The 20,859-nt window shown below is 40.5% G+C and overlaps 1 protein-coding gene across 1 annotated transcript; it reads right to left on the bottom strand.

Annotated features, from left to right (window-relative positions):
* On the bottom strand, positions 1 to 19,285 carry LOC112292427 (protein MOR1). The gene is made up of 53 exons (XM_024540893.3): positions 18,754 to 19,285; positions 16,775 to 16,880; positions 16,223 to 16,346; positions 15,728 to 15,807; positions 15,408 to 15,585; positions 15,184 to 15,248; positions 14,816 to 14,898; positions 14,633 to 14,718; positions 14,219 to 14,332; positions 13,841 to 13,960; positions 13,621 to 13,723; positions 13,311 to 13,447; positions 13,085 to 13,150; positions 12,754 to 12,868; positions 12,471 to 12,517; positions 12,229 to 12,288; positions 11,919 to 12,047; positions 11,606 to 11,711; positions 11,120 to 11,232; positions 10,899 to 10,986; positions 10,638 to 10,738; positions 10,419 to 10,526; positions 10,168 to 10,273; positions 9,980 to 10,059; positions 9,726 to 9,869; positions 9,418 to 9,493; positions 9,007 to 9,131; positions 8,673 to 8,783; positions 8,400 to 8,549; positions 8,226 to 8,300; positions 7,967 to 8,045; positions 7,638 to 7,756; positions 7,310 to 7,417; positions 7,032 to 7,109; positions 6,673 to 6,768; positions 6,328 to 6,429; positions 6,070 to 6,171; positions 5,744 to 5,926; positions 5,422 to 5,533; positions 5,100 to 5,176; positions 4,862 to 4,986; positions 4,183 to 4,309; positions 3,755 to 3,877; positions 3,472 to 3,549; positions 3,192 to 3,350; positions 2,879 to 3,034; positions 2,675 to 2,772; positions 2,342 to 2,498; positions 1,781 to 1,870; positions 1,542 to 1,637; positions 1,344 to 1,415; positions 920 to 1,199; positions 1 to 718 (listed from the first exon to the last, which is right to left on the bottom strand). The coding sequence occupies exons 1-53, from the start codon at positions 18,911 to 18,913 to the stop codon at positions 471 to 473; spliced, it is 6,021 nt and encodes a 2,006-aa protein (XP_024396661.1). The 5' UTR covers positions 18,914 to 19,285; the 3' UTR covers positions 1 to 470.
* Positions 19,286 to 20,859: the final 1,574 nt, after the last annotated feature.

The following is a 20,859-nucleotide window of genomic DNA, read 5'->3' as shown; positions in this document are numbered from 1 at the left end:
ACTATTGAACGGATTCATGTTGCCATTGATTAAGAAAAGATGTCAGCTTGACATCTTACTCCCGCACCTTCATAACACAGAAGAGGTACTAAATATAAATTTCTTACAACTAATACCAAGAGCTATTCCTTCCACCAGAACTTGGGTCCTCCAGGGTCCATGGGCCAGTCTTCGAGAAAACTCTTCGCTGAGCAGGCAGCGATGACAAGCCGACCAAAAGCACCATCCAGTCCACATGCGGCAGGTGCAGATATTCCGTGTCTGGCCATATGGTAATGAATAATACACTAACCATCGAACATTAAAGATGATAGTACACAAATCAGGTACTGATCTAGCTGGTGATCTAATACCTAATATCAAAAAAACTTTGATCTAGTAGAGGCACCCAGTAAAGATGTCTGTTTCCAGAGGTGAAAACACATGATCACTTGATAAGAAGATGCAAATGATTATCGTCTTCAGGTGGTCTAATACTCTGAACCCCCGCCAGCCTTCAATCTCTCCATCCGGGCTTGCAGTCCAGAAAGGGCCCTGTCTTCAACTATTTCCCCACTCGAACTAGTCCGAGAGAGTGAAACAGAGCCATTCGAAGAAAAATTTGTCGAGTGAGTTACTGTTGTTCCAGCTGCGCCAGCTTGGATGCTCTTCATCCTCTCCCTTATCGCATCTAAAGTGCCTCCTATGGCTTGATTGTGGGGTTTCAAATCACCAGGGCCTGCCAAAAAGAACTAAATCTTTATCAAGCTAATTTTTAACAACTCCATCTGGTTCAAGTAGACGGAAACTATAACCAAACTAGAAAAAACTGTCAGCAAATAATGGTTTCTCCGATGCTGCAACTTTCGCGGAGATGCCGCCTATTTCTGAAGATCCGAAACAATCGTAAATGGTAGAAGAGGGATGGCAGCTTTCTCACCTTGAGCAGTAGGCATAACATTATGGCCAGCAGATGATTTTAAAGGCAGCGCTTCAGTGTATTCAGTTGATTTAGCATCGGTATATCCTGTATTACTATTATCCTCATATGGGTGCAATGCATGGGAGCTACCACTTTCCACTCCAACTCCCTGGCCCCTGCCACGAAGTAGGAACGAAGCCGATGATTTGTTGTGTTGAACTGTTGGAGAAGACACAGGGGGAGGTGTGGCGATAGGCATACTACCAAAAGCCCTACCAGCAGCTGCATTTCTTTCCATCTGTCACACGATAAGGAAACGCAATAAGATTGTGAAAATGATGCAACATGGGGTTGGGGAGCCCATATACATGTTGCCACTCATTTCAGAGTTCACTTATTGAGACGACCTACACAGCATCAAGGAAACCATGGTTCAACCAACCTGGGCAATGCCATCGCTTATGTAGGTCCGAAAAGCTTCACTCGCATTTTGCAGTTGGGAAAAAATATCAACCTGGTAAGGTAGAATGAGCATGCATGTTGTGAGCAAAATATTAAAGAAAGAAGGAACGGGGAAGAAATTGTGCGTGAATAGGCAAACAGTAACTACGATGGAGAAAACGTTGCACAAGCTTCGCACCTGAGGATAAAGCTGTGTGATACGATAAAGCTCGTAAAGACCAATTGTGCAAGTCTGCTTATCACCGATCTTCTTGAACACTGCAGCAAGCTCTTGCTACAACAACGAGATCAACAAAAACTCAGCCAAAGATTGTAATCACATATATGCAAATGAAGCTGAAGAAGACTTCTAATTACCAGATTGATTAAGCGTACACACAGAAAAAAAGTTGTAAAGAAGAAAAGTGCATAACTTACTTTCAGTTGTGCCTCAGCAGAATGATTCGATGGTGAAGAGTCTCCATTGTTTGCAGCTGACCACTGTGTTTGGCCAACGGTTCCCAAGGTCTACAAGATTCCATGCAGAGAGGAACCAAAAACTCATCAACTGAATTTGAAAGTGGAGCAAACGACCAAAAAATTGCTGGAAAAGACATACAGCATTTAAAAGATGCTGTTACACGTTCATTTACTTTGGCATTAAACAAATTGAAGCTTCTCTTTTGAGAATTCCTACCTTGTTTCTACACTCATAGAAGTTACAGGAATCCAAGTAAATGATCCTGCTGTACAACGGACGCCCTGGTTCTACTAACATAACCAATCTTCTAAGTTCCTAAAGAGTGCCTAAAAAAAACAGATTTTCTGAGCACCAATCGCAAACTATCTGGCTACATCAATACCCTCGCTTAAGTTACAGAAACGTTTAGCCCGCAGTCCAGATTGGTTCCATGGTAAACCATTTGAATAAGACAGTGATGTATCTCTAAGCCATCTACCCCTAATCTCTCAGAGATTTTGAATTTCTTTTCAAAGCACCTGAAGGTTGAGATCGATGTAGGCAAGAATGATCGGTTGAGGCTCCAGATCAATCGGCACCAATGAAAGGTGTCCTTTGATTGCGGCGCCACGGAGCTTTACAAGCTCGTGCAACAATGTCTTCACCATGCGCAATGGCTTGTCGTCCGCTCCAGCTCTGATCCAGAGACATTCCCATGCATTACATATCAAGTTAATAACCAAACGGCCGTGAACGGAATAGCAGTCAACTAAAATCTCAGAGCCAGCGACGCAAGAACTTTTTTAACAATCTAGTAAAAACGGATATTATATTGCAAACGTTGTGGTGAACGAGCTCGGAAATCATCTTACCGTTTCCGTATTTCTGCCATTCCCAGCTCTTCAAAATACTCGTGAATGCTTTGAAGAATTCGATCAAGGTCTACTTCAAGCAAAGTTGAACCAAGAACCTGCCATAAAAACAGCTTCACACGTTAACAACCCACACGTAGTACAAAAGTCAGAAAAAGAAACACAAATCAATTTCAAGAGAATATGAGAAAATCAGTTCCAAACCTTGGTTAGCTTGATAAGACACTTCACAACCAGATCCAGAAATTTCTGATTTCTAACAACTGCTGTTCCTTGTTGACGACCAGCAAACTTTGATGAACCAATAGGACGCAATAGGTAGATCAAGACTATGAATGCTGATGTGCGATCCGCATTTTCCTGAAAACATCCATATTTGCATGCTTACATAAGTTGAAACCTCGATCACAACGGATTCACCAGCTTCTCTCAAGGAAACTTGAGCTTCAAGACAGCACCTCGGAGAAACATCATTAAGACAGCGATTTACAAGATGAAAAAGATTATTTTGACTTACCAGTATTTTCAGCATCAGAACATTCATGGCCTTAAGCAGCTGACTACCATCGTCCATTAGTAGAACTCGCTCGTCCAAAAGCCAAACTAAAAGCTCAGTGATGAGGTTGTGCAGGGTGCCCTCCTTGACAGCTCGTGCAAGTTTCTTCACTTGGAATGTCTACAAAAGACGAAGCCATAATCATGCAGGTTCAGGCTTTATCTCCTCTGGTGACATAAAATTTTATCTCATTAAAGGGACTTCAACAACTGAACTGCATTTAACTTTGTGTCATATATACCTGCATAAGAGTATTCAGGACATATTTACAAGATCTTGAAGAAGCTCCAGCAAGACCTAGATTGAAAGTGGTTGTGACCTGGCATTCAACGATACTTGGTGAGTTTCGTTCCATAAGCATTCAAAAAAGTCAATTTTGAAGTAAAGAACTCCTTAACTCGCCACTGAAGCATACAGTGAATTATACATCAACAATTATACAATAGTGAAGCTGAATTTAGGACATAAAGAAACGTCAGCAACTACTCAACCTAAAACCAACCGAAACAACAGTTATGACATACTTTGACAAAGAGGGTGGTAACAAGAAGATCCGCATCATTTGCAAGTTCATCAAGAGCCCCACTATCTGGATCTCCCGCAGCTTTTGCCAGCTCGTGACATACAAGTTTTAGGCCATCAACCACCTGATTGCATTGCACAATACGTTAATACAGAGGAAAAAGACATCTTTTCAGATGAATAAAAGACCCTAGAAAATAAAAGAATGTAATACCTGGGTGAATTCCTTCACAATATTGAACTTTCTAAATTTACTGGTTCGACAGCAACATTGCTCAAAACAAGTACAGTAATAAGAATACGAAATTCATACTCAGATATTACAAGTTCCTTTACTGCTGGGTTAGGGGGTTATCCTATAACGCAAAAGAGAACGAAAACATCAAGAAGCACGAACGAAAGAATTCGACTTCAGAAAACCGCTTGGAACCTGCTCTGATGATGTTGCATTGTTGATGATGTCAAGCGCCTCATTCCAGTCCAATGGACTTGATTGTCGTAAATTTCCGTGGGGCCCCTCAATTCCACCTTCAGAGTGTCCATTACTTGATCCCGAACTGAAAGATGAATAAGCAGAACGCATTTATTTCAATGCGGCTAATAGAAGATATTCCAGTTACTATTTCGGATTGAAATTCCAGGTAAAATATCAAAGTAAGAACTTGATAATACTTTCAACTCTTGTGCATTTAAGAAATGCATTGTGAAGAGTAGCAAAAACAGAAAAGAAAATGCAGTCATGGATTCTTTTACGAAGCAGTGCGTCAGAAGAGGAAAATCGAGCTTTAGCCAAAAACATATGGAACAAAAATCTCAAGCGTTGAATCACAATCAGAGAAATGTCATTACCGATTTAATCATGAAAACACCAATACAATCGTAACAATTAATTTAAGTAATAAGTACTATCGCTTGGAAGTAAATCTTAAAATTTACCAATTGCAGATGACTGCAATACGCTTACTGAGGAAAAATCAAGATTGGGCATCGTCTACCACAAATAATTCATCTGAATATGCTAAGTAGTGATGCCAAAACACGTCGGATAGATCCCTTAAGCCTTCGCATTGGGAGACAAGCAGATACAATTCCACTGTTTCGTAACTAACCTGGTATCCACAGCAGAGCGCTTTAAGGAAGCTCTCCCCACATCAGCCCTTGCTTCAAGAGCTCTTGCTTCTTCCGCTCTAGCTCCGCCAGGTTTACCTTCTCTTCGTTTCTCCATTTCCCGAGCCTGCGCTCAAAAAGCAGGGGATCATATTCCAAATCAGCAAATGGTAATGGATTTAAGAGAGAGAGTAAGAGATTTAATATGAATAGTAAAATTTACTCAATAATTGGACCCACCGTCCACTTAAATTTTTCGTCCATCACCCCTTTCTGTGCTCCTGAAATCTTGCCCACATATTTCCAGATATCGTCACCTGCAAAGTAGAACAAATGAGGTGCTGCATATGCACAAGAGCCGAAAAGGCTAGGCACAAAGTGAAAGAAAATGTAAAACAGAAACTACATGAGACGAGTGTTTCCTTGATTTGTTTAAGCGTATTTGATCAAGTGAATCATGAACCTAGGCACATTAAAATGGTTAATTCATTCAAAAAGATGAAGTCCTACTACACGCCCACAACAAAGAAAACATAAAGATTATTACATAGTAAAAACGCACCCAGAATTTTATATGCAGTTGCAAGCGCTGCTAGTGATGCTTTCCGAATATCACCATCTCTTTCGACAGTAAAAGCCGCTATGGACTGCAAAGCTTTTGTGGGGCCTACAATCTGGATAACATGACATAATCCCATTTAGATTCCGACTAAGCATACTCAACATGTGATGCATACAAGTGCCAAGAATTAAACCCGAATTCCAATCTGTGGCGCAAGAGGTCTCAAAACAGTTTAAAAATAAAGCATACGAATACCTCCTTCAGTTAAAATTAAGAAAGTCAAAATCCCGTTAAAAGCTTGCAAAGAAAGGTCGACATATACCTCAATACCACACTGCTCTATCATGAATTCAATATTCTCTACACACTCAATCCTCGTCCGGTTGTTCTTCGATTTCAGGCCATCTGTTATAAAGCCAAACACTTTTGGAGCCGAGTAGATAGAGCATAGTAGCCTTATCAGCTCCCGAACTTTCTCACGGACCTTCTCAATGTTATGGCCAGACTGGTTCAAACAAGAAATGTGTCAACTTCCACGCACAATTCCAAAGCTATCTAGTTCCTTTAATGATAATCTGATTCAAGAAACCTGGTAAACCGTCCATGATCAAGAAAGTTAGGGAGTTGCATGATTGAGATATGACATACCTTTTCCACCAAACATGGGAACAAGATGCTTGCTTCAAACTCGCTAAATATATATGCCTCACCCTTCAACCCCTCCACAAGACCGAAAAGGAAGTCGAAGACCTGGATCACCACAATCATGCGTCAGACAATCTTAAAGTACGCGATATTTGTATGACGAGTTCAGTCGAAGAGCTATAGTAAGAGGAAGCAATCATCCGAATGTAAAGAGAATTGTTCGAGATGGGCGTGTTCAAGTTCAGGGAAAAGCTAGATCACCTTTAGAAGACATGTAGTATTTGACTCTGCAAATCGAATTGACATCCATCGGAAAATGACATCCAATATCTCGATTATCTCTTTGGTCTGAGTTGGTATAGCCTGTACACGAAACAGACACACTTCAGTTGTCTTTGACTAGGATTGATGTCGACAAGAAACTCATGAGCACCTTGTCAGGCAAATGGAAAGCATCTCAAAGATTCTAATGAGTCGCCAACGACCAAACCCAGCAATAGACATTATACCAACAGGGTCAGGTGCAGAAATTAGATGTGCTTGCTCAAAATCTTACAGCACAAGCGAGTCTCATACGTCTACACAGATAGATAAACGAGAGCATACCCGTTGTAGTATGTCGAGACCTTCAATTTGCTTTTTAAAATCCGGACTTAAAAGCTTCTTCTGAAGATCTTCTCGAAAGAACTTAACAATATCAACCTGTCCATTCGAAAATTTCAAAACAAAAAAACAGAATGATTGTAGATGTTATTCACACATTATACGCAAAAGCAGAAAGCAACCGAAGCCCAACAATAATAAGTGTGAGAGGCTATTGCATTTTACTTGAGGTAAAAGTGTCAGGGAACATTGTTTTTACACATTAATATGAGTGTCACATCAGATTCAAGACCGGGAACAGAAAACTACACTAAGCTTTCAGGAAGAGTTTTGAATATAAAAAAGTAATCCTCTACACCCACCTCTATGTCGTGTGGTTGCTCTCTTCTTGCAGCGTCATCGAACTTGTACTTGCGGGCATTTAACCTCTCTCGTTCGCTCTACCGAAAAGACCAGAAAATGTCAGTACAAATGATATATTATGATTGCAGAGTACTGCCCAATTATGCGTAAGTCATGCAAGGATAACATGAATCACATGTCCTAGGTTAAAATGTCGGTTTCTTCACACCAGTTTGTTGAACATCGTCAATAACATGAGTATTGATGTGAAAAATTAATAGCAGAAACGAATTTGTACCTTATGTGAATCTTTTAAATTGAACAGAGCTTGTCCTTGCATTTGTGATTCATATGCTTCAGCGGCCAATGCAGCTGATGTCTTTGTAGGTTTTGAACCCGATTGTCTCTGTCCAAGAAGAAACTCGGTAAGAAACTTACAACTAAAAAAGGTCAAACCTTTGAAAATTCGATTAAACCCATTGTGGATTTTCAACAAAATGTGCACACGGAATGCACAAACTGAAAGCACAAGTCAAAAAGCCAAATACGTCGAAAGAAGGAGACAACTAGGGTGGGTAGATGTGTGAAGACGTAGAGAAAAAAAAAAGGAAAGATACGGGGCTTACCGCACCAGCTCCCCGGCCAACAGTACTAGGATTTCTACTCGAAGCTCGAACCTCCGAAGTGGAGGCTTTACTTCCAGCTTTGGGAGTTGTGCTCATCGTAAAAGAATCTTCTGAGGCACCTGTCCAAAAAGTAAAGTTTAACTTAACAGAGAGTGCATACAACCGAGTATCTATTATGCATGTAGAGGGGTCTGCAAGAGTAAAAACAAAGTGTTTGTGCTATGCCCATGATGATCTGAACACACTTCAATATGGGCGGAAAACAACATTATAAGATTACACACAGAATTAACATAACAGGTCAACAGGCAGGCCAGTCACAAACTCACTAGAGGATCTTTGATGATCGAATACAGTCTGCAGTGCAGCTAGCCCTGATCCTTGAATGCCTTTAGACGCTTTCATCACCTGCACCATAGTTAAATGTTACTTGTCTTAAACGTAAAGACAATCACAAGCTCTACATGTGGTGGATTGTAAATAGTAACTTTTCAATGGTCATGAAGCCATTGACAAACCATTAGAACACATATTAAGGAAAGATAAGTTTGAAATGTAGAATAATTAGAACTAAAGCAGGAGTAGTACTGGTTCAACGTCAAAGACTCGAATAAGCTCCACCAAGCACGCTTCGGCCGATTTCCGCATGTCTACAAATTTGTCCTGCGGTACCGAAAGACGCCAACAGGAAGGTGCATAAGAATTGTACGCTAATAGTTAATAGCATTAAACCACTCAATGAAAGCACTCAATAACACATACCTGTAAACCAATAGAAATAGGTTTAACAAGCTGCAACAAAACCGGCTGATCGCCTTGTTTTGCCACATTCCTAGCCACCCACTCAAATAGATCCTTCCGTCCTTCAGCACAGATTTTAGCCTCAGCCAATGCGGGTACAATATATGGAAGCTGTGAACACATTCCCTGGCTTAGTCAGACAGTAGAACTCAGCATTTCATAAGCTGTAATGGGTAACACATTATTGTGACACAATGATAGCATAAATTCTGAATTATTGAAGGAGGTGCATACCATTTTATCAAGCTGCAATAACAGCACCCATGAGTCCAGCATCTTGATGACTGCTTCACGAACGACCTTCTTATTGTCACCAAGACATTTGAGAGCATCGGCCAAAATCCCCTGCACAGGATATTCCAAGGATATCAAGATAGACTTCAAAAGAATCAAGAATTAAAGATTCTATACGGAACTGTCGTACACCAACATTTGATTTTCGCATTGTTGTTAAAAATGACTATTCTAAACTCTACGTAACTACTGAAATGCCACAAAGTACATCAATATTCAATTCGAAACAGTTCAGAAGCAGGGGCCACGAATGGTTTCTTAGTCATAAACTCACTTTGCTATGCTTATCAACGACCGGACCCATAGCTGTTGCTATAGCACCGAGGGTGGCCAATGTCATCATAACTAGGTTCTTGTTAGAATCGTTGAGTCTCGCCTTCAGGCTCATAAAAAGTTCACCTGAATTTGATAAGTATGCCACTCAGCAAATCGGTCAACTCATGCAAATAATCACATTGGTAGTGCACAGGAGGCAAATCGCGCGACATGAAGATCCATGGAAGGACAAATAAGAATATCAACAAACCTGCCTACGTCAAGAGAATCCACTGCAAGGAAAGGGACAAAGAAATCATGTGATCCTGTGGGCAATTACATAAATCAGGCGAAGACTTGCAGCAGACACAAATTAACATGTAAAACCTGCTTACCGATGTCGGTAAATACTATCATAAATGGAAAGTACCTGTTCCAGTAGGCTGAATCCTTTTATGAGCCTCCTCAATGATCCCATTCAAACTCTCAAGAGCTTCTTGTCGCAGCTGCATGTAGTGCCAATCAACAATAATTACATATAATCAAGGAGGCATCGAATCATAAATCAAAAACAATATTAAACAATCGATGGTAATCAACACGAGAACGCGGGCAAAGAGAAATGTCATGCTAGAAGGATTCACCCGCAAGAACAAAGCTTGGAAATAAATGAATTTCACTTCACCGCTTTCTATACGTAATAAGGTTCATGCAGGTCGACAAGGTCAAACCACGTACCTTCCAGTCGGGACTGCTCATATTCTTCAACAGTGCTGGAGTTAATCTCCCACTAATGTCTTCACGAGGCAAGCCGTCAGTGCCACCTGACGGAGCTCCGACGTCAACTGCTCTTATAGTTCTTTTAGGTGCAGAAACTGGTCCCTGAACATCCCCCACATAAAGTAAGTGCCTACGTCAACGATTCTGCCTCAAAGAATGGATAAGCTCATATACAATATTGAATAACCTCTACATGATATGGGAAAAAGTACCTCATAGGGGTTTTTCTCAATCTCTGCGTCAATCATGGTTTGAAGTTGCGACTTCACATCACTTAAGAAACCTTTAAGATCTGTCCGCAAAAACAAAGATGTCAACCGTAAATATAATAAATTTAACACAAGTACAACCAAGAAAATTCAAACTGTCAACTAGTAACTAAACAGTCAAAGGTAAGAACCTGGGCCAACAAATTTGTGAAGAACACCAAATAGCTTGATAGTAGCAGTTCTGACAGCAGCAGCACTGGAACCGAGACCCGTTTCTTTACAGAAGTTAATGAGGTCCTGCAATCAATCAGCATAAAACGGTTAGAAAAAAGTTTTACAGAGTGCACATCAAGTATGAAATGTACAGAATTTAAGACGTACTGATTTCTAGGAGGCATTTAACGGGTTACACTTAAACACCACAACAGCCAGTGGGTCACACCTTTAGCGGCACATGTCCAATTCCAAAGTCGTCCAAGGCTGTAACCATCCAACTTAAACCTTCACTTAGAACTTTAGGGTTCTTGTGATCCTTCATAATCTTGAAAAGCTGCGACACAAAATCGTTGAAATAGTCAGGGAGTGAGATGAAAACTTAGATCAAACAGAAATACCAGAGCTACATATAGAGGCAGAAACATAAAAAATTGTTGATACGTACCCTCTCAAAGACGAACTTTGGTCCCACTGCCTCGCAAAACGTAGTAAGACATTTAGTAGCCTGTATCCTAGTTTTAATGTCACCAACTTTCTCCACAACGCCTGTATAGAAAACAAACAGCTGTAAAAAATAGGTAATAACTTAAAGTCGATTAAAAAATAAAAAGATTAAACTATAAGGCGACAGCCGCATGAAGTTCATGGAGAACGTATTAAAAAAAAAACAAACCAAAAGATTGGTAAGAATACAAAAGGAACCTACCTGTGAGGCATAGAACCACACATTTCTTCGAAAAGCGTGTTGCGTTTGTGGCAATCAATATAACAGCTTCTATAGCCTTCTGTTGTACCTATACACTCACAATTCCATTATATGCATGAGTAATTTACGAACTAATACAAAAGCATATTATACTGGGTGGACATGAAAAACAGAGTGTAGATACAATGCTGACATAATATGCAGAAGCCCAGCATATTTACCTGAATGTTTTTTTCATTCCAGCCAGGTAATATGCACAATAGGCGAATGAGCAGTTCAGCGTATTGATCGAGCGCCTTCAACCCTTCGACAGTATCTCGCAAAGCAGTTATAGCTGAAAACACAATATGCATGAGACTCACGAAATTGATGCACTAAGCCCCGCAAATTTTGCTCGTAAGCGACACAACAGATGGATGAGACCAAATTTGGAATCATCAGAATCAGAGGTGTTTAAAATAAAATTAAAACTATTAAGACATAAACAAATATTTTAAACAAAAATTTAGAAACCACTACGAGCATAAACTACTGTTCCGATATGAACCACTAGAAAAGGATATCCATGAAAGATACAAACTGATATACTATAAACATTTTAACCACATAATATGCTAAGCTGGTTCACAAAAATGAGTACGAACTGGAATACAGATTGCAGGATAATAAGACGAGTAGCAGAGCTCAAAACGACGCCCACTTCTCACCTTCAAGTCGTTCTTTCCAATTTGCGCTCTTCAAATTTGTTATCACTTCCGATTCAAAAAGGGGACTAAGTCTAGTCTCTATGTCTTCCAAACTCATCTCTCCGGGCTGCATAACCAATTCAACGTATGAATTCCAGTGCACATCAGCAGTGAGTACTGAGGCTTTACTCACGAAAATAGACCGCGCTGTGACTCTGACCTAGAAGTATGTATGCTTAATTTAGACTGTGTATCAGCAATTACTCAGTGCATGAGCTGGGCAAGTTTCAGGAGGTTGGAGGCCTATCTGTAGGAGTCAGAATCCGAAGTCTACCTCAACGTCCTCGACAGCTTCAGTCAGAGGCTTTGAGGAAGCTGAACTTCCATCAGATTTTTTTGAAGCACCTGGCTTGGAAGCTCCACCAGGCTTGGAGGTTCCTCCAACACTAGCCTTCTTAGGAATCTGGACCATCAACACAAGACTATAATCAATAGTAATAAAATGTTAAGAAAGAAAATGCAGCGAAGAAGTCTATTCAGTGTTAATACTAGTAATTAACAGTAATACTAATAACAATCTAATTTGGAATTTACAGCATTGCTCATCGTCTTTAACAGAACCAAGAGAGAATACATTTACTTACAGCAGAGGGAGGTTTTTTCCCGGATAGGAGACTGGCAGCAGAGGCAGGCTTCCCAGCTCCCTGAAAACAAACTTCCATTTCAATCCACAAGTATAAACCAAACTCAAACGCATTACAACCAGTATAAGAGATAACTGTGATAAATAAAACCACACAAACCAAAATAACCACATACAGATAACAGGAAACATGCAGTGGAACAAGAGGATATGAGCAAGACATGAAATAAGTACAGTTCTTACATTTCCAAGAGCCGAACCATTAGAATCCGCCTGTGCTCTAGAGAAGGCTGCAACACAAATATCCACAAACTATACTCAGGAAGACTGGAAAACACACCCCATCGTAGAAAACCCGATACTCTCCACCTCAAGTACCGATAGCGAATATGACCTCAATGACCAAAATACGTCCACTGCAAAGATAACTATTTTGTACATGACTGGAGCGCGGTACATATAAAACAGCAATTGAGGTGATCTGGAAGTACAATCTCGGAACATCCAATTCAACTACAATACCAACCTGGAACTGCTGTAGCAGGAGTACTGCTTTCAACACCACAAAGTTCAACGAGTTTCTTCTTCCTGACTTCGTCAAGCTTCTCCAATGGTCTTTCCAACACCTTCATGCCTACAACCTGCAGAAACTCAAATAATACTTTGTCATGAGTGTACGCACCGACAAAATTTTATAATATTCTTTCAATAATTGATTGAGATGCCGCTTCACTACGCACATGATGCTTACGAGACATGAAACCCACTAGAAATCATAATACATATGGGTAGATATGATTTGGACATCATAGAAGGGGGAAATATTAAGAAATTATAACGCAAATGTTACGCATTACCTTCGCAAAAGCAGCCAGGGCCAAAAAAGCGGCATCTCGTACCTCCGGAGAACTATCATTCAAGCACTGTTTTCCACGAAGTGCGAGGAATTAGTGAAAACGGACACGAGGACCCAAAATATATACACACACACGCACAATTACAAATATGAGCCAACTGAAAATAAATTGATATATGAAAGTACAACCAAATCACATTCAATGCAGGAGACATAGAAATAAATACCTCCATTAAGATGGGTATGTATTCCTTATGCAACTTGAGAACTGTCGGCTTATTACTGGTCTCAATACATGTAGCTACCCATGTTAAACAAGAGGATCGTACTAAAGGAACTTTATTTTTGGTAGCAAGTTTAACATCTGAATAAAACATTCGCAAGAAGTAACTTTGTCAGTACGCTTAGGGTAATGAAATTTTCTGCCAAAGAAAATGTGCATGCCAAAAATGCCAAGCCATATAAGAAGAGTAATTGAAAAGGTGGAAAAAGCAGCATTCGAGATGGTGCAGCTGGAGAGAACGTTAAACTACCGACCTTCGATAACGTCTTGTAATTGAATGCAACCACCCTTGTGCATAGCATTGAGTGTTGTCGTTAGAGCATCAACCATGACTTGTTTTTTCTCTTTCAATTTATCCTGAAAGACCACCAAGTTGCACAAGGTTAACATCAACAGTCCGACTCAAAAACAAATGGAGGATAAAAATACGAAGGCGAACAACCAGAAGAAAACTTGAAGGCAAGCTGAGTATACCAGAAGGACAGGCAATAGTAACTTCGAGCCCGAGTTAAAATCCTTTCGTAACCCACTAGCTAAATTGCCAATTGCTTGTACTGCTTCAACAGCGACAGCTATATTTACATCTGATACAAGCTGGGAAACCATTACAGCAACTTGCTTAGTAATCTCTAATACGTCATCAAGACAATGAAGCAACACCAGTAGAAAACATAATCGTGAATGAAAATGCGAGAAATATCCATAAAAGAGCGTGCACTTAACTATATCAAAAAGAAATTGCACAACGACCACAGGAAAGTGAAGAAAAGATCAAACGTAAACATGATAGCCCAAAGTATCAGACCTTGTTAGTGACATCTCGATATAAAAACGCCAACTGTATTCACATACCTTCTTCAATATCCGCGATACTTCTGAAAAATCACCGTTTGCTATTTTTTTAACAGAAGCCAGCTTTGTCAGCTCTGCCACTGCGTCTCGTCTTTCAGACCATTTTGTTGCTTTCTATACAAACAATAACCGATAAAAACAACTGTAAGTAAGGGGCAACATTCAGATGAGAGTAGACAGACAACACGTGGGCAACAAAGGCGAAGTGTATTACCCACAGTTCCAGCAAAACATAATCCACTACATACAGTAATCATAACTAACATTCTGCACAACAGGAGACCCTCTCACCTGACAGAAACTATTGACTGATTCAATAAGAGACTTACACAGAATAGAAACGAAGAAAATTAAGCAACAACTTATTTCAAAGAGTGAATCAACGTCACATTGTCCTCTCAACTGAGTACTCACCACTCCATCCCAGAAGGTTGACTTGCCCAATGGTGTCAGAATGTCCACAGGATCTACTAGGTCATACTCATCTATATCAGATGAACCTGGCATGTAAAACCCCTCACGCATATCAGTGATCATAGCATCATACAATAACACGTTGCGGATAATTGCACACAAAAGTACTACACAATCTGATACCTGGCACAGCAGCTTCATCGGCAGGCCCTGCAGTTGATACAGAGGCTACTACTGTTTCTTCACATTCTAATGCCTGCTCAGACCTGTGCAATAATAGCAAAAGGCAATTTGCAATGAGAAAGCGTAAAATTTGAGAAGCGGCATCAAGTAGGGCTCTAGACGACACTCCAGACCAATATTCATCAAATCAATTAATTCCAGTATATCAGCCATGTCAAATTTCAACATTAGAAATCTTGGGACACGTAATGTCAGCTCTAAATCGTGCTAACTATACAAAAAAGGTAAATTGATCCTCGTCAAAATGATATAAATGACATGTAAATCTGCAAACAATATTACAAACCCAGGATAAAGCACTACTTCACCTAATTTTTCGAATGGGCTTAGCTCCAGAAACGACATTATCAACTTCTACCTCCAGCTCCTTTTTCTGCCAAAGAGAAGAGCACGAAAAAGCTCTAAAATAGTTAATACTTTGTATTCTGAAGGTATTCGCAAGAAAGCAACACAAGCATACGCTCTTCTGAGGGTAGTGCATGCATTCTAATGAAATGAGGACAACCCACAAACATAGGCATCCGGTACTTACCATAGTATCTCGCATCTTATCGAAAAGAAGGTTTTTAACAGCATCTTTTCCGATCCACCGGCAAAGTTCAATAGTTAACCCTTTTGCACAGGCCCTCACGTTTGCGTCCGGATGATCGAAGAGGTCTGGGAGCATCTTTATTATTCGCTTTGCGGGGACCACTTTGGTACCAAATTGGCTAAAATTACACCAGGAAAAGGTCATCCAAGATCAAAGTAACAGAATTTTCAGGGAAATTAGATTAATTTAAATAAATAAATAAATAAATACATAACAAAAGAAAAAAGAAGAAGAAGGGGGGCTCTGAATGATAAACATACCTTACAGCCTGGTACATTACGTCAATCGCAGGAACTACCGCTTTCGCAAGCTTAGCTTTTACAGCTTTCTCCATAGCGTCCTGTGCCAAATTGGAACGTCAACAACCTTTCTCTGTTGATGTAGGTGCTGAGAATCCGAGAGCGTCAAATGGTATAACTCACGTGCAGGTTTGCTGAAAAGTCTACAAAATTCTAGAACATGAAGCTGAATACAAAACACGCTAACAAACTGTGCGACACCTAGAAGGCCGCGCACGCCTCTAAATCATGTGAACCCCAATGAAAAGTTGCGACATCGAAATCCACATCATCGCACGCCTTACCTTGCGGCGTCTGTATTATATCGTGCCAGTAGAACACCAGAGAATGCAAGAAATCCTACTAACTACTGAGAAAATCCAAGAACCATAAACTGGAAACAGAGCTACATGACGGTGGATAACCAAGGCAATAATCATAGATAACACCAAGAGCAACTCGAAGGACGGATCTAACCAGAAAAGCTTCCGATGCTTCAAGCTCGACCCAGAGAAGAAAAACCGCTTGAGACTTCTCTAGTGTCTTTGGTCGCCCTGTCATGCACTTGGCTACGATAGAATCACATATTTCTTTCGCATATCTGCAAGAAAAACAATCTTCTCTGAGCATATCAAACGTTATTTTCTGAAGGAGAAAGCAAGGAGTATTAGATAAGAAGACAAATCCAACCTGCATCAACCATTGTATTTGCTACATGGGAAGACAACATGCTACGTGCCATACACAGAGCAATGCTCTCTACCCAACCAACTAATTAATAAGATAGGCAACAGAGGGGAAAATCACACCGATTCGGCTTGCAGAATCACATGCGAGACAACACAAACTCATAACAGAGAACACGGTTCAGTTTCTAGTACAAACTTTAGGTCATTCTTCGTTCAGAGCTGAACAATAAGTCATCAACCGGTTTGAAAGTAGTGACCATTAGATTATCATCAAAAATAGAAGGTGTTCTTCCATCGCAACTCCAATGAAACCTGGGGGTAAGAGGGTAGGGAACCATGCCTAGCAGCATCCGTATCTGCTGCGCGTAAGTATGCTATAAGTGCATCCAAGGCCTTCTCTTGACAAGGAGCATTTGAGTCGGCCACTGCTTTCTTGAACAGAGGACCTGCGCCATTGACAACGGCATAAGTTCGTAAGCCGACCATCGAGAAGCCCTAAGTTTCTCAGCGACAGAGGACATGAAGTAGACGCTCGGCAATACATCTAGAATCTGAGCATTCGTGTCCCCTTCAACAATACATAGTGAAATTTTCACAATGGTACTTGACATAGTTCTCCAAAATGATCGTGAAACTCCAATACGTACGTTCTACAGAGACCAAAACTTCAATAATTTCGCATTTCAAGGGAAGTTCTTCCTTAATGGAAATTCAAAGTAAAAACCGGCGTTTACATTGAATTGTGTATAAAGTAAAGATAAAAAAATAAAAAAATACGTTTTAAAAAATAAGCAATCAAAGACCCACAGAATTAGTGCCAGTAGTGCAACAAACAATAAATTGAAGGGCTAGTACAACAGCTACTGCGTCGCAGCAAAAGAATGCCATTCCGTAATTTAAATTCCAAAAATGAAATCAAGAATAAAATCAAAATATTTTGAAACCTTAAAGGTTCATGTGCTATAGAAATATGTGACAGACGGTGCTCCCACCAGATTCCATGACACATTATCGTGAAATACAAACTAATTGCACTTCTACAAAGCTGTGGACCGTAACACTCTCTAAGTTTGCTAGTGCAAACAACTTAGTCTACGTGTACGGTCTAGTCAATTAGAATCTAAAACGCATTTGTCAGAAGCTGCAAAACAGTTAGGCAAGCTTGAAATCCAGTGTCTCAACTCTCAAATCACAATCCAATAAAATAGAAGTTCGTTAAGTACAAAACTTCTCATCATGCCGACCTCGCACTAATGAATTGTTACAGCTTCAGCCTGGTTTGAGAAATTCGATTCTCTTAGAATATGAATTTTAATCACCCTGGAGTATCAAGGTCTACTCAACAGTGCACCTGGTTGCTCAAATCCTTGCACTTTCTAATTTGACAGTTCTAAGGCATTATATACAAAGTTGCCTGCAACTTTGGCACTGCAAAAAACCACCACCTGAGTTGATCGCGCAAATGCATAACATACTACCACAAGCTAGAGAAAGCAAGAGACCGATCGTGAACAAAATCGCTCTCAGTTCGCCAATCCATTTCAAGCTAGAGGTCAGCTTGACGACATCTCTTCATCTTAATGCGCTGGAGGTGAGCCAAGCAGTCAAAAAAAAAACGGTTCTGACTTGTCTAAAGAAAACCTAAAAATTCAAAGATGAGGAGTGCAGCTCGTTCTGTTCGCAAGTAGCGACAGCTTGGACCATTGCTGAGAACCTATAGATGAAAGAAGATTCTCCAAATAGAACAGTATAGTTTTTAACGATATCTGACACTGAAGTTTATCGACTGAGGAAACCACAATCCGGGAGCCAAAACAGCATTCTCGCCCTCTACAATGAAAACCTGACAATGGCAAGTTCATATAGTAATAACCATCGCCACATTTTGTGCTTCAAATCCGAAATGCTAACCCTGGAACGATGTGAATCTTTCCTCGATCATTGAGGACAATTCATTAGACAGTAGAGAAGTTGCACAATCCATGGGACAGAAAAGACAAACCATTGCGCATTACCAATCGTGACAGCTTTTTCCACTCAATCCAAAGAATACGCCAGAAGCACCCATAGTTTTAACGGTACCAGCAGTATTCAAAAAATCCCAGCCAACATTTTGAAAGGCCAGAACAAATCCGGAGAATGCACAGTATGTTTCACTAACTCTGAATTCATATTCACTTGAACGGCTGGGGACTGACAGCAGCCTATCAAGAAGGTCTACATTATTCAAGTTTCAAATAATCAGTGATACAATGCAATAAACAACAACCACAACCAGCAACGGGGGGACAATGGCGACCCCATAGAACAACACATTACCAAATTCTCGAAGGCGGGGGTCTTTGGGATCCATGATGCCATCGCACACGGCAGCAACGTCGATATTGGCGTCATTCCTAACCTTCCAATTCTTATGCGCCAGTCTATCCTCCCAGGCCATCTTCTTGGCCTCCTTGAGGAGCTTCTCATCTTCCGACATTGTGGAAACGAACCCAGAAACTCTGCTGTTCCTTTACAAAAACAACAGTCGCAACACGCGCAAATTCACCTCTGCCACATCACCAACCACTCCCCGTTCCTCTCTCTTCCCAACCTCCCCCTTTCCACGCCAGATCCAACTCACCTCCACCTAAAACTATCCCAAAAACCAATCAAAAACCCTGCCCTCCTCGTTCTCTCTTTCAACTCCACAACCATCCGCTTCACCACTGCTCTTAGCAAACTACCACTCCCGCCCAAGCTCACCGCCTTTCACTCTGCCTAGCTCCACGGAAGACAAGATCCAGTTCTCCCTGTCCGCCCCGCCCCTGATCTTCACTAACACATCCCTCGCTCTCTCTCGCGTAAATATATATTATGAAAAAAAAAAAAAAAAAAAAAAAAAAAATGTGCGCAACACCTCCACCAACAACGCGACGGCCAATGGAGAGACACGCTGCACGCTGCACGCTGCCTCCTCCGTCGTCGGGTGCCCGTCTCTCCCACTAGAGCGCGAGCGTAAGGGCGGACAACATTCAGCTTGACATGAGAACCAAACCAGGAAGACGACGTTTAGCTTTTGAAATGGAACGGGAGGAACGGGTGAATGGACAGCTTTGCAGGGAGGAGTCGGACAGACAGACAGACGTCGTCCCCTATCATTAGCCTCCCCACCCTTCGCTGCAAGGAAGACGAAAGCAACACGAATACTACGACGAAGAATAAGAAGCCGAAGAAGAAGCCTGGGCTGGGCTCACTCACTGCCCACGTTCCCGTCCCCGTCCCCGTTCCACCCCCACGCACGGGCATACTCATACCCGGCCTCCTCCTCCTCCTCTTCTGACTGCGTTAGGTTATGCGTTTGAATTATATATTTTTTCCTTTCGTCCATTCCTCCCAGAGGAGAGTGACCCACCCACCCACGCACTCACTCACCCGTTCGCCCTTCATATCCATCTGCCTCGCTCATGTTGGTGTTCCTTTTTCTTCATTTATTCATCCACACATGCATACATTCATCCATCCGGGGAAGGGGGGGATATCTATTTCATTCGTGCCTTTTTATTCAATCCCACTGGCACAATGTGGCTTCCTTTCATTGAACCCTTTTTCATGCTCTTAACTGGTTTACCATCTTTGTTTTCCATACACATCCCAATTTTCTTCCTCCTTGTATTGTTCCAAACTAAACCCTGTCTGTATCAAAATTGCCAACTACAACCTTCTTATGATTTTTCATGCATGACCTTTATCACTAAAATAAAATAAGAATTAATAAGTGTATATGTCATACAAAATTTAAAATAGCATGTAGATGGTAATAATATTTTAATGGAAAAATATCATATAAATCCCTCAAATATGTTGAAATATCAAAAATATCCATGTATTCTTGATAGTAGCAAAAACATATCCTTGAGATTTTTAAAAATAGAAAATCTATCCTTGTTGGTAATAAGGTATCATCAACATTATTTATTTAATTGTCATCTAGGGCTCAAACCATTGTCATGTGGTAACACAACTATATGGTGAAAAATAAAAATATGAATGTTATTATAGAAGAGCCTAATAGAAAGATGTAATAGAAAAATAAAGACAAATGGTAGGAAGGTAGTAAAAAATTTAGTTTTAACGTTGTTTTTTGTAGAAGAAACTTCTATTTACTTTGTAGAGGTATAAATATTTCAATGAAAAGTAAATGAGATAAGTAAATAATATAAAGGTCTTTAGGAGAGAGTTAACGATAGTTTTAAGGAAAAATTACCTCAAATTACCAAAAAATTGATATTCAAAGAGAACCAATTGTGAACTTGGATCAAAATCAGACCCCAAGGCATAAAACCATGCACCTATAGTGACTCTGGCATTCTTTTGTCAATCCAAGAGCGAAGTATGAAAGCAAACTTGAAAAGAGATTTTTAAGAGTTGATTTCATGTCATTTG

The sequence above is a fragment of the Physcomitrium patens genome, chromosome 15 (genome assembly GCF_059467195.1).
Source record: "Physcomitrium patens ecotype Gransden chromosome 15, ASM5946719v1, whole genome shotgun sequence".
Lineage (NCBI taxonomy): Eukaryota > Viridiplantae > Streptophyta > Bryopsida > Funariales > Funariaceae > Physcomitrium > Physcomitrium patens.
This window is presented reverse-complemented; position numbering and strand designations above follow the sequence as displayed.